Here is a 14008-nt window from a genome sequence, read left to right on the forward strand (position 1 = left end):
TGAAGTTGTTATAACCTCAGGCTTGAGCAAGCAGAGAAGGTGCTTTCATCTCAATGCAGCTTTGTCTTTTTTTAATAAAACTTTTTGTGAACTTAAAGTGAATAAAAACCCTCAAGTATCACCTGAAGTTCCAAATTTCTGGAAAGGATTGCAACATTCTTTTATTCACTTCAGAGTCAAATAAAGATTTGTTTTGTATAGATGTTTTTGTAGTAACAAACTGAAATGAAACACGAAGCATGTGTTACATTGAAAATGCATGTTTGGTAACTAGTTTATTTGTACTCCACTTTAACTCTGGCTGCAGGAGGGGGGCAGCAGCATAGTGTTACACTGACAAACAAGGATGTGCTATCAGGTGCCACTGGCAACCAGGACCGGATACTTTTTACGAAGTGATGGTATGCAAGTGGTGCCCTTGTCACAGGACGGCAGTAACATGAAAGATTTATGAATGCTCCACTCTTTGCTCGACTCTGTCCAATTAAGAGTCAAAATGACAGATATTTTAAGAGCACAAACGTGAGCACCAACTTTAGAAACCCACAGAGCTTGAAGATAAATGTGCAGTCTGGGGAGAACACAAATTAGCGTTTTCTGTTGACTAAGAAAACACGTTACAGTGTTTGTTGATGGGTACTGCAAGGTGCCGGACCCCAAACAGGTAGAGCCATTACTGTACACCAATGACCGATTCATCCCAGGACTCACATGGCAACTTAGAGCACATTTACACTCCTGACGCCTCCGTCCTGCCTGCTCTGACACACATGGTCAGTTCAGAAATGACCAGAGGTTACCCCGTGGAGCAGTCTTTTCCCTTACCAACTATGGCCTCAGAGCTCCAACAGCTATTAAAACTTGAGGTCTTTGGTTTGTTTAGGAAGCAGGACTCCGGCCTCTACAGGACCCAAGCTGCAGGGTGACCACATGTTTTTCCCCTCAAGGAATGGCCGCACAGTCACACACTGTAAATACTGAAAACACTGAGCAGGGAGTACTTTTTTCCTCTGCTTTACATCACAGTAAACTGAATATCTTTGGATATCGTTGCTGTTTGGACAAAACAGGCTATGTGAAGATTTCAGCTTGAACACTAGGAAATTACGATGGACATGTGCCACTAATGAAAAGGAAATATTAATATCATACGATACAATACACAGGATAAACACCAGCTGATGGCGTGTCTCTGCACGTGTTTTTCTGGTCTATATACATCCTAATGCTAAGATTGAACAGGCCTTAATCACACAATCTGACACACCTCCAAGTTTAAATCATCATGTCTGACACAGATTTTTTTTAGAACCATCTCGCACAGGGTCACACAGTGGGTTAAGAGCTAATCTGACAAACACACAAGCATCCAGGATATAAACACGTGTTCAAAGAGTAGATAAGAGAAGATGAGAGCAAAACGAAATAAAATTGTGCTCTTCTAAAAGGCAGAGCCAATGCGATTACTGTAAATACAAAAAGATCTTCCAGGGGAATTGGATATTGATGTCATTTTGAAAGGATCTGAGAGGATAAACCTCATGACAGGAAACAAGCTTTCCATTGAGATCCATCTGAAAAAAAAAAAACATGAAGCTGAGCTAGTGATTGTATAAAATATGGGTCACAAGAAAACTATTACTGGAAGCTGGAAAACTTTAAACAAACCTGGACCAGATACTGAAACCTCTCACATGAAAAATCGATCTGCAGAGGGAACCCAATAAACGCAGTGACTCAGCAGAGACACAGCCTTCGCCAACGGTACACTTGTGTACAAAAAAGTACAATAGCTCAGTTATTACATCTGGCAAATGGAAAGCCAGTTTCTAATCTGTTTTTTCCACATAGTGTTCCCAGTCTGTGTCTGGCAGAGTTACATGTAACTCTCGTCAAGAAGCTTTGCACTACTGATGGATGCATTTTCCTAATTCATTCATTATTATGACAGGAGGCAGATGGAGCTTTTGATAATCACTGATACCTTTACATATTCAAAGTTATGACTTCACAGTCAGTCTGTTTTGTTAAGGCCTTAAATATAATAGAAAAACAAACAGAAAGTCAGATTACTGTGTTTGCACGTCTCAGTAGCCCGACTACACCCTTATCTGAACTATCATGAACTAACATTCTGGTAATCAAAACTTGCATGAGCTTACTCAAGCTATTGTAAACGCATTATTGTATTAATATGTTCCAACTCTTACATTGAATAATGGCATTGTTTATGCAGCCTACATCTGTGTACTTTCATACCTATTTACACACAAACTTACTTTATTTTTTGGTTCCTGTATGTTTAATGCTTAATCTACAGCCTCTCTTGCATGGAATAGTTGAAAGGCAGGGTACAGCTGACATTCTATCACAGTGCTAAGACACACAGAACACACACTGGCGCTCGCCTTCACACCTACGAACGCTTTAGTTTCCAATGGAAACATACAAACACACCAAACAGCCCCAGGGCCCAGAACACAGAGCCACCGTGCTGCCCCAGCTTGCACCTGCAGTATCCACCCTAAAAAGACACTAATATACTATCAACAGCAGCCAATGCGACACTGTTATCTAGTATCTGAGTGCGTGCTGTTTGATACAGACAAGCTATATCTTGCAGGGCAATCACAAAATGAATGCACATTTAGTACAGTACATGTTTTATAGGTGACACAGTGTGGCCTTCCTTTCAGGACTGTGCAGGGCTAATGCAAACAAACAAACATTCTTCACGTCAAAGTGACGTGCTGCCATGTGTAAATGTAGGCTATCATTGTGGGCCTCCTTCACTTTCTCCTCAGAGAACATTGGAAAGCTCTGATAAGCTGGATCTCGCTCCACCGTGAGCCCGGCGAGGAAAGACAGTGTTGATGTTGGCTACAGTCAAACTGATAGGAAGCCCACAGCTTGTGTTATGTCACTGAACACTAGCCACATTCAGATAAAGGTTACACAGCCAGGCTTGTATGAGGCCCAGACTGGCTAGAGCGAGAGAGGCAACAGAAATCTAGGACTGGTGCCAAAACCTGATTTATGCTTTATTGTTTAACCTCATAAGACAAAATACAAACTGTGCAGACCCAGTGGCAAGACCTTCATAAAGTTTTACAGATTTAATTTGATCTGGTGCTATTAGGTATGAGCTTTAAAACTCTGGAGCTAATAGTGCAACTTCCAGCTCTTTCTACCCCATGAGCCACTTTCACTGCTACAGTAATGGTTCCAACTCTTACTACAGCAGGGGTGATGTAAATCTTCCACCCCCACCACAACTCCACCTCCTTCCTTTTGTCCTTAGATAACTCTGGTTCCTTGAGACCAATGACTTTTTAAATAAACAGGTGAGGGCTGCAACTAAATTATTATCGATTAAACTGTGAACTATTTTACTCAATCAATCTATAAAATGTCAGAAAATTGTGAAAATGTTCGTCATAAGTTCCCAGAGCTCAGGGGGAACATTTAGAAAAAGTGCTTGATTTGTACCTGTAACTAAAGGTTAAATTATCAAAATTGTTGGATTGGATACTAGTGCTAATACAGTTTCAGCATCAATGCCAAAAATGATACATTTTTGAACAGAATAAAAAAATGAACTTTGAATTTTTTACAAGCATGATTTTTTACAAAATCATCTTCTTTTTTTTAACACACATAAGAGAGGTGGAAATGTCTTGGCAAGAAGGTGAATAAGCGAATTCCCAAAGTGTCAAAGTATTCTTTTAATTGTTGTCTAAACACAAGCAGTCCCATGAACAATACCTGAGTAAGATACAATCTAAAAGTGTAACAATATGACTTGAATTAGGGACCTCTGCAGTTAAATAAATTCATTGCCAATTTTCAGTGTTTGACACTAACTGCTAAAGACATTTCAGTTGTTACCAAAAAATATATGATACCAAGCCCTACTAACAACACTGAACATTACTTTTACTACATCTGGTTTGCATCATGTAAGTGATCCTTCGATACTTGTTGCTGTTGCCTCTATTTGAATATTCAGTAATAGTTTAAGCAGATACTGTATGTATGGTATACTTGATTCTGCAGTTAAAAGTGTGTGTGCCAACCTCATGTGCGCTGCAGCTATCTATTTACACCTAACAGCACCAATGAACAAATGAGTAATAATAGCCCACACTACGTGCAGAATCTCCAGGAGACAGAGTGTACTGATTTTATGTGTTTCAGGAAAGTGTTACCACAATAAAATGTTCTCATTAGCCAAAAAAGTCCTCAAAAAAAAAAAAAAAAAAAAAAAGTTTGTGACCATCTACAAAAACCGTGACCACACAAGGAGTGCACCAACTTTACAACTTGGTATGTCATTAATCAGCAGAAAAACTGTCTCTCAGTCTGTATTTATGCATCAAGAGAACTGGCTAATTGGTTGTGGGTGCTGTAGTATTTTTAAATGCACTCAAGCCTTTCTTGCATTAAACATGGCCCTCATCAGACACTGATAATGATAAAAATACAGGTGGCCATGGTAGTTTAAGTAGAGCATAGTGAAGCTTTTTATATAGAGCATGAATACAGACTGTGTGTTCGTTTAGGTTTTAAAAATGAAACATGAGAGTATAACAGTGTCTGCTGCAGGCTGGAGGAAACTGCTGGAAACTACTACCCTTGAATAAGACCAAGTATTGTGCAACCAGTGCCTTTTAAAGGGGCCAGGACCATGCAATGACTGATGATGGGCATTTCATATTTGTTTGAATGTTTTGTGCATGCAGCCATAACAATGACATACGACAGCAGAGATACAGCAGGTTATAAACTCTTTTACCTCCACAGCAGGAGATGAATGGGAGTAGAAGCGGACCATGAAATGGCTCATCCATTTTTTATCACCTCTACATTTCCTTCAGAGCTCAGTCTATGTTGGCCTATATTGCACCTGTGGACCTGTGGGGGGAAGGGTTGCTAGGTAGCTGCCACCTGGGAAGTTTTTTTGCCCTGCTTCTTTTAGCAACACCACCAGACCAGGCAGCTCTAAACTTACAGCCACGTCTTTATAGCTAAAGTTAAATTTAGGAGAGTCTCTATCTTCAAATTCTTAATCACTGTAAAACACATATTGTTTGTGAATGAAAATCTACATTTTGTTTATACAGCTATGAAGAATGACAAAAACAAATGAAAACTTGAGAACAGGCAGATGAACTTGAAAGGGAAAGTAGCTTTTGCGATGATTAGACATTAGACATTAGTTTGTTTTTAAAAAATTATCTTGTAGAGTTTATCTAAAGTGCAGTGTTCTGTCAGCCAAGAAATTTCAGATAATTGTTTATGCTGTCTGCATTGATTAGGCATATGTACAGTGCTCTAGATAAGGGAAAACAGAGAGGGATGCAGAGGTTAAGAATCTGATTTAGATAGATTTTGCAAAGCCAAAGAGCACAGAAACAATCATCAATATTAGTTGAGATAAATGAACTAATATTTCTACAGCATTAAAAGTCTTATATAAACATTTGGTCGGTTTATGAGCAGTGACGTGAGCTCTGCCTGGTATTTTATACTGTCCAGGATGAGCTATGGTGTTGCATGTCATGGAAGAATCCAAATGTATTGTTTACTTTTTATGTGCTAGAACAAAAGGTTCCTGTGGACACCGCCCAGACAGACCTGTGCTCAATGTAACTCTGACAAAATACTGTACACAGGAGAATACCTTTGAGCGTCCCAGTGGCAATTATGACTGATTCAAATGATGGTCTGTATAAGTGGGAAACAGGTAAAAGGGATGTTGAACTTTGCTCACTTTGTGAAAAGGCTGATCTCAACTGCCTGCAGATTACAGCTCAGGCTTTGTAATACATAGTTAAAACAGCTTAAGGCATTTCTACCTGATTTGTAATGACGCACCTTCAACTGCTGCTCCATCAACATTACAGGAGCGATTGTGTTTAGCCACCAACAGCCAGCTTTTGTGTTCATTTAAGCAGTCGGGGGCACATGTGGAGGACGGGTGGTGATTCTGGTTAAGAAATGCTGCTGCAGCTAAGTCCCGTCTCTTTGAGGTTAACTTATCACAACAGTAACCATATCAACAATGGCCACCTTTAAGCTTATTAGGAGCGATTAAGGGGCTTAACTGGGCTCATGTCTCAAGTAAAGAGATGAAATAGCATGCGTGTTTCCAATATGGCCACAGAGCTGCAACATTAACATGTCGCACTTTTCATTCCAGAAAAGTTCAAAGCAGGGGTGTGTTTTAAAAGTCCAAACCACAAATGCTGATGAACCCCTGCTTGCGTTTGACTCGAGGGGGTCAGACATCTATTACTGTTTTGTAACAGTGCAGGTGAAGGGACATCTGTGCCTGTCAGAGGGGGTTGACTGTGCTTCTACCTCCTCCTAACAGACACCTGTTGTGTGATCTAACAGGTGGGCTCTTGAGGCAGAAGCCCCCCACCTGCTGGTGCTGCAGCTTGAGCCTTGGGGGCAACTTCACCTCACCCTGCATAATCCCTGACTGTCTGCGCTCTAGCGCTTCCTCAAACGTAAGACAAAGCCCACCTCTGTGCATCTTTTATTATTAAGCAACGGGTGATGGTGCTTTCATATGCAGCTAAATCTTGAAACAACTTCCATTAGCTTTAAGATTGTTGCCAGTAGGTTATGTAGTTCTGTGTCAGTGGCACGGGGCTTAGTTTGAAGTTTAAAGGTCTTGTGCCAGACACTGATACCTTTGCGCGTCACACACAACAGCGAATGTTAACGCTGGACTTAACTTAAATCTTTAAATCCTCTGCTGTGCTATGACTCTATGTAAGCAAGAGAAGTGGCAGCTGTTACCCAGGCTGTTTGGTGTCTCCATGCCAAACACTGACATAAAAAAAAGTACTGACACCGCTACAGTTTTACAGCAGACTACCTCTTCATCAACAGGTAGAGCTAAACAGTAATTGGTCTGTCTTACTTCTGATGTTTACATGTCACACGTGAGCATAAACACCCTGCAAGTCTGGATCACCTGGCTGAACACGATCTCACAGTTCCTATATCATGGGATGGAAACATTTCAAAGCACACACAAATACTGACGGTACAGCTGCCTCTCGGTTGTTCTCGGTTTGCACGTGAGACACTCAGGAGAGCTGGCCTTGGTGTCACCGGTTGATAATGAAAACAGAGATTAGAGGGGATCATGGCGGGCAGAGTGGTTCAGTTGGGAGCTGACTGCTGACAGGATGACCTGGGTTGCCGTGCGCAGGCCTGGCACAGCCCAACTCAAGGTCAACAAGGAATAATATGCAGTAAGATTAGCTGCTTCACATCAACCCTGATGGCTGGAGGGAGGGGGAATTGAAGAGCTGAGTCAGGGAGGACAGCAGGGGAAGTATCAACCTATTTACCTGAGCTTTGAGGTTTGTTGCTGGGGAATAGAGAGGGAGATGTATGCAGTGTAAACTTTGGCTGAATCACTGCAGTTTTGGTGTTGAGGTGTACAGAAAGTGAACTAACTTTATATGACCAGACAAATCAAAACTAAATTTATCACTGCTTTTATCAGAATTTAAATAATTGATAAAATAAAAAATACAACTGCATATGACTTTTCCATCTTAAAATATTGGTCTAAAGTGAAATATTAAAAAAGGGACTCCTACCTGTAGCTCACACCATGCCACCTCCACTGTTGTCTCTGTGTCCAGGCCTTTATAGACCGTCTTGAAAGACCCCCTTCCGATCTCTATGTTGAATTTGAGGTATCTTCCATCAGGTGAGGTTGCCACCGCTTTGGTCTCCACGTCTTCTTTCTCCTCCTGCTCCCACTGGGTATCAAACGTGATGCGAGACAGGATCTTGTGCTGTTTATTTTGAAGTTCATTTTCGGAGTCCGAGCTGGCGTCCTGAGCGCCGGTTCTCGGGACGGGATCCCAGTTACCGGTGAGGGCACCGGCGTCTGGCTCCTGGCTGCACGGAGGAGTGTTGGAGCTGGTCCCCGGGCTGGAAACTGGAGACGGAGACGGCGGGGAATCGTCAGTTTTCTCGTCCTCTGCTCTGGACTCGGGCAGCGTGAGGATATTCTCGGCTGACCAGGACAGGGCTTTGGAGAGGGCGCCGTTGTACAGAGGCGAATCGATGTCCATACTAATTTTCTGCAGCCCGTATGAGTTTCTCCGCGCGCCCAAACCGTGCGTCCTCAGCACGGATGGCACCCGGGATAAACAGTCGTCGGTCATATCCACAGAGAGGCCTGGGAAACCGCGTCCTGGTATCTCAACCTGTGCATGTGACATTGTAGCAGGTTCAACGCCTTCTTGATTTAGAGCCTAAATGTGGAAATGACATTAGGACAACAGAGCACCGTTACCTTTCCATGGTTTCAGTGAAGTCAGCGGCTTTACACAAAAGCTGACTACAAAATAACAGGTCTGTTACATGACTGACAAACCAAGATTAAACTAAAAAGTGAGTACAACATTTGAGCTGTGCTCACCTGTAGCAATAAACAGACAAATGTCTTTTAAGTTTCTAAACCAATAAAAAGAAAAATACTTACTCATCACAGTCGCTGTGTAAAAAATATATCTCTCATAAACGCACATTAACGCATTGTTCCTATCAAATAATCCCCGTTGTCCTCTTCTTCTCTCTTCTCTTTACAAAGTCCTCAGCCATAACCTCCGCTGAAAGGACGGCGCTGCCTATATCAACAGAGCCTGTGCGCTCCCAGTGCGCGCTCACCAACTCCGCCCCTCGCAGCTTTTGACGCGCTAACAGGGCGATCCAGAGGGAGTAATTACAGTCTGACTTGTGGAGTGTTTGCAAACTAATTCTCTGTAAAACCACAACATTTCATTACAACGGATTTCATTGTATTATTTGACATGGATAAGTGGTGTCCGAAAAGATTTTAAAACACTGTAAAACTGTAAAACAAGGGAAGGGTTTCAGAGAGGTTGTTTTTTTTTTATTTTGTTTTTTCCTTGTATTGATTGGCTGAACATGTGCCAACGTCCATCTACTGCTCAGATCTTGTGTGCAAAAGCAGCAGGAGAACAGGATGTCCTCTTGTCTATTTGGAACCTCGCTGATTAAGACGTCAATCTCTCACGTTTCTATGAACTGAGATACAAACATTTCTCTGGCAGTTTCTCTGAATCTGTCGACATTTGATTGACCTGAATGAAGGAGATGACGGGGGGGGGTGTAGTAAGTGGGCCTGACCTGCAGGGGGAGCCATACCGTTGGAGACGTGATGCCTACTGCTGCTGAAACTGGACACCTTTATCAGCCAAGGCCACACTGGGCCCCACCTGTTCCACCAGAGCGCACACTGCGTGTTATCAGTGAACTCACACAGGATTCCCTGGAGCTGTATCATCCCCACAGACTGGGACACAGCGGCACATGATGCGAGTGGACCGTGCCTTCGTTCCTGTACAGCTGCAGGGCAGAAAGTAGAGTACATCTCCATCACTGTGGTTTGAATCTGCACGTCTGCACAGCATGAGGCGCTGTTATCCTTTTCATTCATGTTTTTTCCACACAGTCTCTAAGATAATTTGTGACTGTGTGGAGAAGATTTGGGGTAAAAAAGTAAAGTTAAAACATTTGGAGAAACACAGAAGAAACAAACTTAGCAAATTTCTAATTTATTCTCCTACAGGATATGAAAAAAGAAGTTGACTATAGACAGAGAGAGGGAGAGAGTGGATAACAAGAGTGTCACAGTAGCTACTGCACAATAATAGGATGACAGTAATCTGTACATGAAGTCCACTATTATTACACTCAGCTGAGTTGAGCCAGGATTGGCGGTCCAAGTCTCTCTGGAGTTCCTCTTCTGGAAGCATTTATTCTCAAAATAAAAAGTCCCTCTGGTGTTGCGTTCTGGGATTTCTTTGAGAGGTCTGGTTGGAACAGAGGAACAACAGCCAAGCAATGGTCCAGAGCTAATTATACCATGTGAATTTGTTAACAGGGAAAATGTGCATAAAACTAGTTTTATTTACAATAGAGAGTAAAGTTACAGCTGGTGGGGAGAGATTTTCCCCTAAAGTTTTCAGACATGATAGTATTTAGTCCCCTGATAGATTGCATGTTTAAATGGCAACAAATGTTGCCTGTGACAACACAATGCCACCTCAAATGCTCTTTTCCCTAAACACTTATAAATGATATTGGTTCTTTTCCAATAAGAAAAGGCTTTGAAACTGGGCGAACCGAAAGGCAACAACATTTACTGGACCAGCATCCTCTGGGCTGGGCACTGAGGTGCACCTTGTGTAGCCTTAAATGGCTAAACCTTAAAAATATGCCTGTAAGGTACAGTATGAGGGCTCCCAGACAGTGTGTGTGTGATCCCAGCACCGTTTCAAAAGAACTTGACGCCCTTGCCGTCATCCATGGTGATGATCTCCGCTTTCCCTTCTGCTTGTAAAGCCTGCAATGAGCGAAGGAGCATCCAGTCTTCTAGACCATGGAACTCTGGGAAAATAAAGTGCAGGTCACAGTACAAATATAAAGCATTTATTGTGCAGAGACACACTTTTTAGAGAGTTACAGAATCTTGTTGCCGAATGCTGTAATGACCAATTTTAGGCACTTTATACATGACTGGTAAGTTTAATAGTAAAGTGCAGCATCATACTTTACAGGCTCCACATATGTTTTGTATGTAAAATATTAATTTGAAAAGTAACAAAGATCAAATTAATAAATGACAAATAGCTGTAATGGAGTAAAAAGTGCCAATGTTTCTTATCCTTTTTCTCTCTATTATGTAGCAGAGTACCTCAACATTATTACACTACTTGAGTACATGTACTTAATTACATTGCACCACTGGGAATAAAAAAATAAATAAAACAGAGGAAACACACAAGAAGTAGAACATTATTCACATTAATAAAATCCATTTTCTACTTTTGACAATTAATAGATATCATTGATTCTGTGTGGATTTAATTTTATATTGATATTTGCTTACTCCTAAGTGATTATATTCAAATACAAAATCAACCAGCCTGATAAAAGCGTATTGATGCTGATTCATTTTAGCATTTTAATGGTATCATACCTTCACCTTCTGTGTCATCACCGTTGGACAACTCATAAAGTGTAAACACAGAGTTGACCATCCCGTTTTTGGAAACCTAAAATGTCAGAAAACAGAATAAGGGTCACTCTCTGAGAAAATAACCACCATCACAGTTATTTAAATAACTGTAATAAATGTCAGCTGTTTCTTCTGGTCATACACTGTTTGCAAATTAGCAAGTAAATATCTTTGAGGCTTCAATAGCACCATAATATAGTAATACTGAACGGCATGACCTGACAGCAGCAACGTACACTGATTCCATATTTACGTCTTATTTATTGCTTGAAAGAACATTTTCTTCCATTCATCCTTAATCAGCTCCACAAATGAAAAGAATGCACAGTTTCACAGACAGTACAGTACATCTCTTTAGTTTGATGACTCACCCACTGGTATATTAACTTGCCCCATTCCTCCGGTCGTCTCCACATGACTAAACATCGGGACTTGTTTTTGTCCAACCATTCGAGGTTGCCTGAGGTCACAGCCAAAATAATGATGACAAAAAACTTTTATACTACTAAAATTAAGTCACAGTGAGACAATGAGATAAGAATTTATCATCTCCACACCGCAGAGTCATCTTGACAGAACAAAATTTACCTTTTTTCCTCAGTTCCTCAAACACAACTTGAATTGCTTCCATTGACAGTTTTCCTGGAATTCAGTTAAGGGCTGATAATAGTAAAGATAATAGTAGTGTATGCTCACCAAAAATCAAAAAAAATCTCAACATAAAGTGACACAAATTAAATTTAATACAGGTTACTGCAGAGGAAGAGAGCAGCATGTGAGGTGGTACTGTAGTAGAAAGCATTTAAAACCTCCCCTGATTGTAATGTGTGTCAACGTTAATATCCTCTGGGTGAAGTGTAATTTTATATCCCCATAAAGGAGGCAGCCTATAAACCCTTGACTCCCAATCCAAATTAAACACTCTAGGTAAACACAGTGAGAGAGACTATTAATCTGAGGGTGTATAAGGCAGTGTTAGGTGTAAGGATACGTTCTATCTTTTTGTTGTTGAACACGGGGCTTTCCTGAGCCTCCATGACGTCCAGGGTGTAGAGCTTGTGATGCCGGCAGTACGACAGAGCCAGGGAGCACCATGCTGCCAGCTGTTTCTGTCTCGTGTCAACATTGGGCTGTAACCTGGTTCATAAAGAGATGAGCAAAAGATGTAAAGCACAGTTACCTAAGGGGAAACAGCACATCAACAGCACCGCATACACCAGGCAAGATTCAGTTCATCTATGAATTTAGTGCATGATTGATGACATTAAGTCCATTTTACGCCACTTTTGATTTTCTTCTTTTTGTGTGAGCCTTTCAGAATAAAGTAACACATGTAGTCAGGGTCTAAAGTCTTAAAGAAAGTCTTCCCAGAGAACTGGAGGTTGATATAGCATTGCGTTAATGTCCATGTTTTTGAATGAGATGTTGGAAAATCACATATGGGTGCATACTAAGGTGCCAGGCCCAAACCATGAAAAACAGCCCCAGGCCACAAACACAGAAAGTAAAGTAAAAGTTTCTTTATGTCAGAGGAGGCTGATCAGGACAATAAGTTACTGACAACACAGCAGCAACGAAATAGTGCAAATGAAGGGCTACTACGTCATCTTCTTTTTGAGTCCTGTTCATTTATCTTATAACAGATTTCATGAAATAATCAGCATTCCTGAAGAAAGAGGACCACAGGAGATAAAAGTTAACACAGACATCACATTTTATCAGTGATTTTCTTAGAATAACACTCACCATCAGTGTCTTTGTTGCATGGTCATAGCAACTTAAAATGACCGATACAGTACAGCACAAAAGCACAGTTAATACTCTGTATCAGTGCACGGGGAATGATTATGTTCCTTGTATGTACATGCCATATCTATGTTAATTATGTTTTACAGGAATTTCAGCACTGAGATTTCCTATTTTCCACTGAGGTTTACAGCAGATAATTCAGCAATCAGGAAACATGCTAAGGTTGTTCTTGTAATTAAACCCACCCCACAATTTAATGTGTGTTAATGTGTTTTACTCCTTGATTGTGTTGGTGGTGTTGTGACACTACCTATCTATGGATCTGTCGAGGGTAATCAACTTTGTTAATGGCCATCTAAATATAGCGTGTCATCATGATAAAAACAAAACATTTTAAGTAGCAGAACATGGCTGAAATTCCACATCATGTCACAGAATCAGACGAGTCACAGTACTGACTGTAACACTGGTTAATAGTTGATGACCATGTAAGTTTTATTAACGTGTTTTGGTAGCCAACAGCTGAGATTGAGGCAGAGCTGGCTATCAAGCAGCTAGCTACAGCTAACAGATAATTCTTACACACAGCAGCACAGTGAACCATTAAAGTGTTGATGTGTTTTAAATATTTGCACGATGAACAGTCTTAATAAGTCACTGAATGAAACCGACAAAAAAATGTCAGATAAACTTTAGAAAACCAGTAGGTGTCAAATCCACTTCCCTAGCTGTTTCGTTTAGCCACTTAGCCGGCTAACATGATGCTAGCTCGCAAATCAACACACTTCGATTCAATAACAAATAAACAACGGAGGCTAGTGGGCAAAACGAATTAATGCTTTTAAGACATGGTTAAGAAAGGCTGACTCACGTAAAAAACGGTGGGAAATTGTACTGCCAGGGCCACTCAAAACTCATTGCAGTTAATACGGTGTTCACAGCTGACAGCTTCCGGAAGCGAGTCCACCCTCTCAAATAGTTCCGACTAACTACACAGAACATAAATCATAAAATATGTATAGACATTTAAAAAAAAAAAAAAAAAAAAAAAAAACCCCGAATACAATGAATAAAAAAACAAATTAATAAAAATGTTTTATACGTTAAATGGTAACATTAAATTCATAAAAAGATAAATATCACACAGATGGTTTATATCAATTACATGCAAAATCA

The 14008-nt window shown here is 40.8% G+C and overlaps 2 protein-coding genes across 2 annotated transcripts in view; both read right to left on the reverse strand.

Annotated features, from left to right (window-relative positions):
- The window catches only part of LOC108886867 (serine/threonine-protein kinase WNK4-like), a 74359-nt gene that overhangs the window by 31827 nt on the left and 28524 nt on the right, over positions 1-14008 (reverse strand). The window contains 2 exon segments of the mRNA XM_051066250.1: positions 7626-8291; positions 8522-9233. Coding sequence (XP_050922207.1) covers positions 7626-8258 — 633 coding nt within the window. The 5' untranslated portion in view covers positions 8259-8291; positions 8522-9233.
- On the reverse strand, positions 9602-13809 carry vps25 (vacuolar protein sorting 25 homolog). The gene is made up of 6 exons (XM_018681954.1): positions 13704-13809; positions 12075-12220; positions 11672-11725; positions 11455-11543; positions 11045-11120; positions 9602-10452 (listed from the first exon to the last, which is right to left on the reverse strand). Exons 1-6 carry the CDS (start codon positions 13748-13750, stop codon positions 10340-10342), a joined length of 525 nt encoding a protein of 174 aa, XP_018537470.1. The 5' UTR covers positions 13751-13809; the 3' UTR covers positions 9602-10339.

The sequence above is a fragment of the Lates calcarifer genome, linkage group LG23 (genome assembly GCF_001640805.2).
Source record: "Lates calcarifer isolate ASB-BC8 linkage group LG23, TLL_Latcal_v3, whole genome shotgun sequence".
Taxonomy (NCBI): Eukaryota; Metazoa; Chordata; class Actinopteri; family Centropomidae; genus Lates; species Lates calcarifer.

Bases quoted from the DNA above. Each gene is read 5' to 3' on its own strand.
- vps25 (XM_018681954.1), bottom strand. From the start codon at position 13,750: ATGAGTTTTGAGTGGCCCTGGCAGTACAATTTCCCACCGTTTTTTAC. The intron at 12,221-13,703 runs GTGAGTCAGCCT...TTTATGAACCAG, and splicing joins AATTTCCCACCGTTTTTTAC to GTTACAGCCCAATGTTGACA. The intron at 10,453-11,044 runs GTATGATACCAT...TTATTTTCCCAG, and splicing joins TGATGACACAGAAGGTGAAG to AGTTCCATGGTCTAGAAGAC.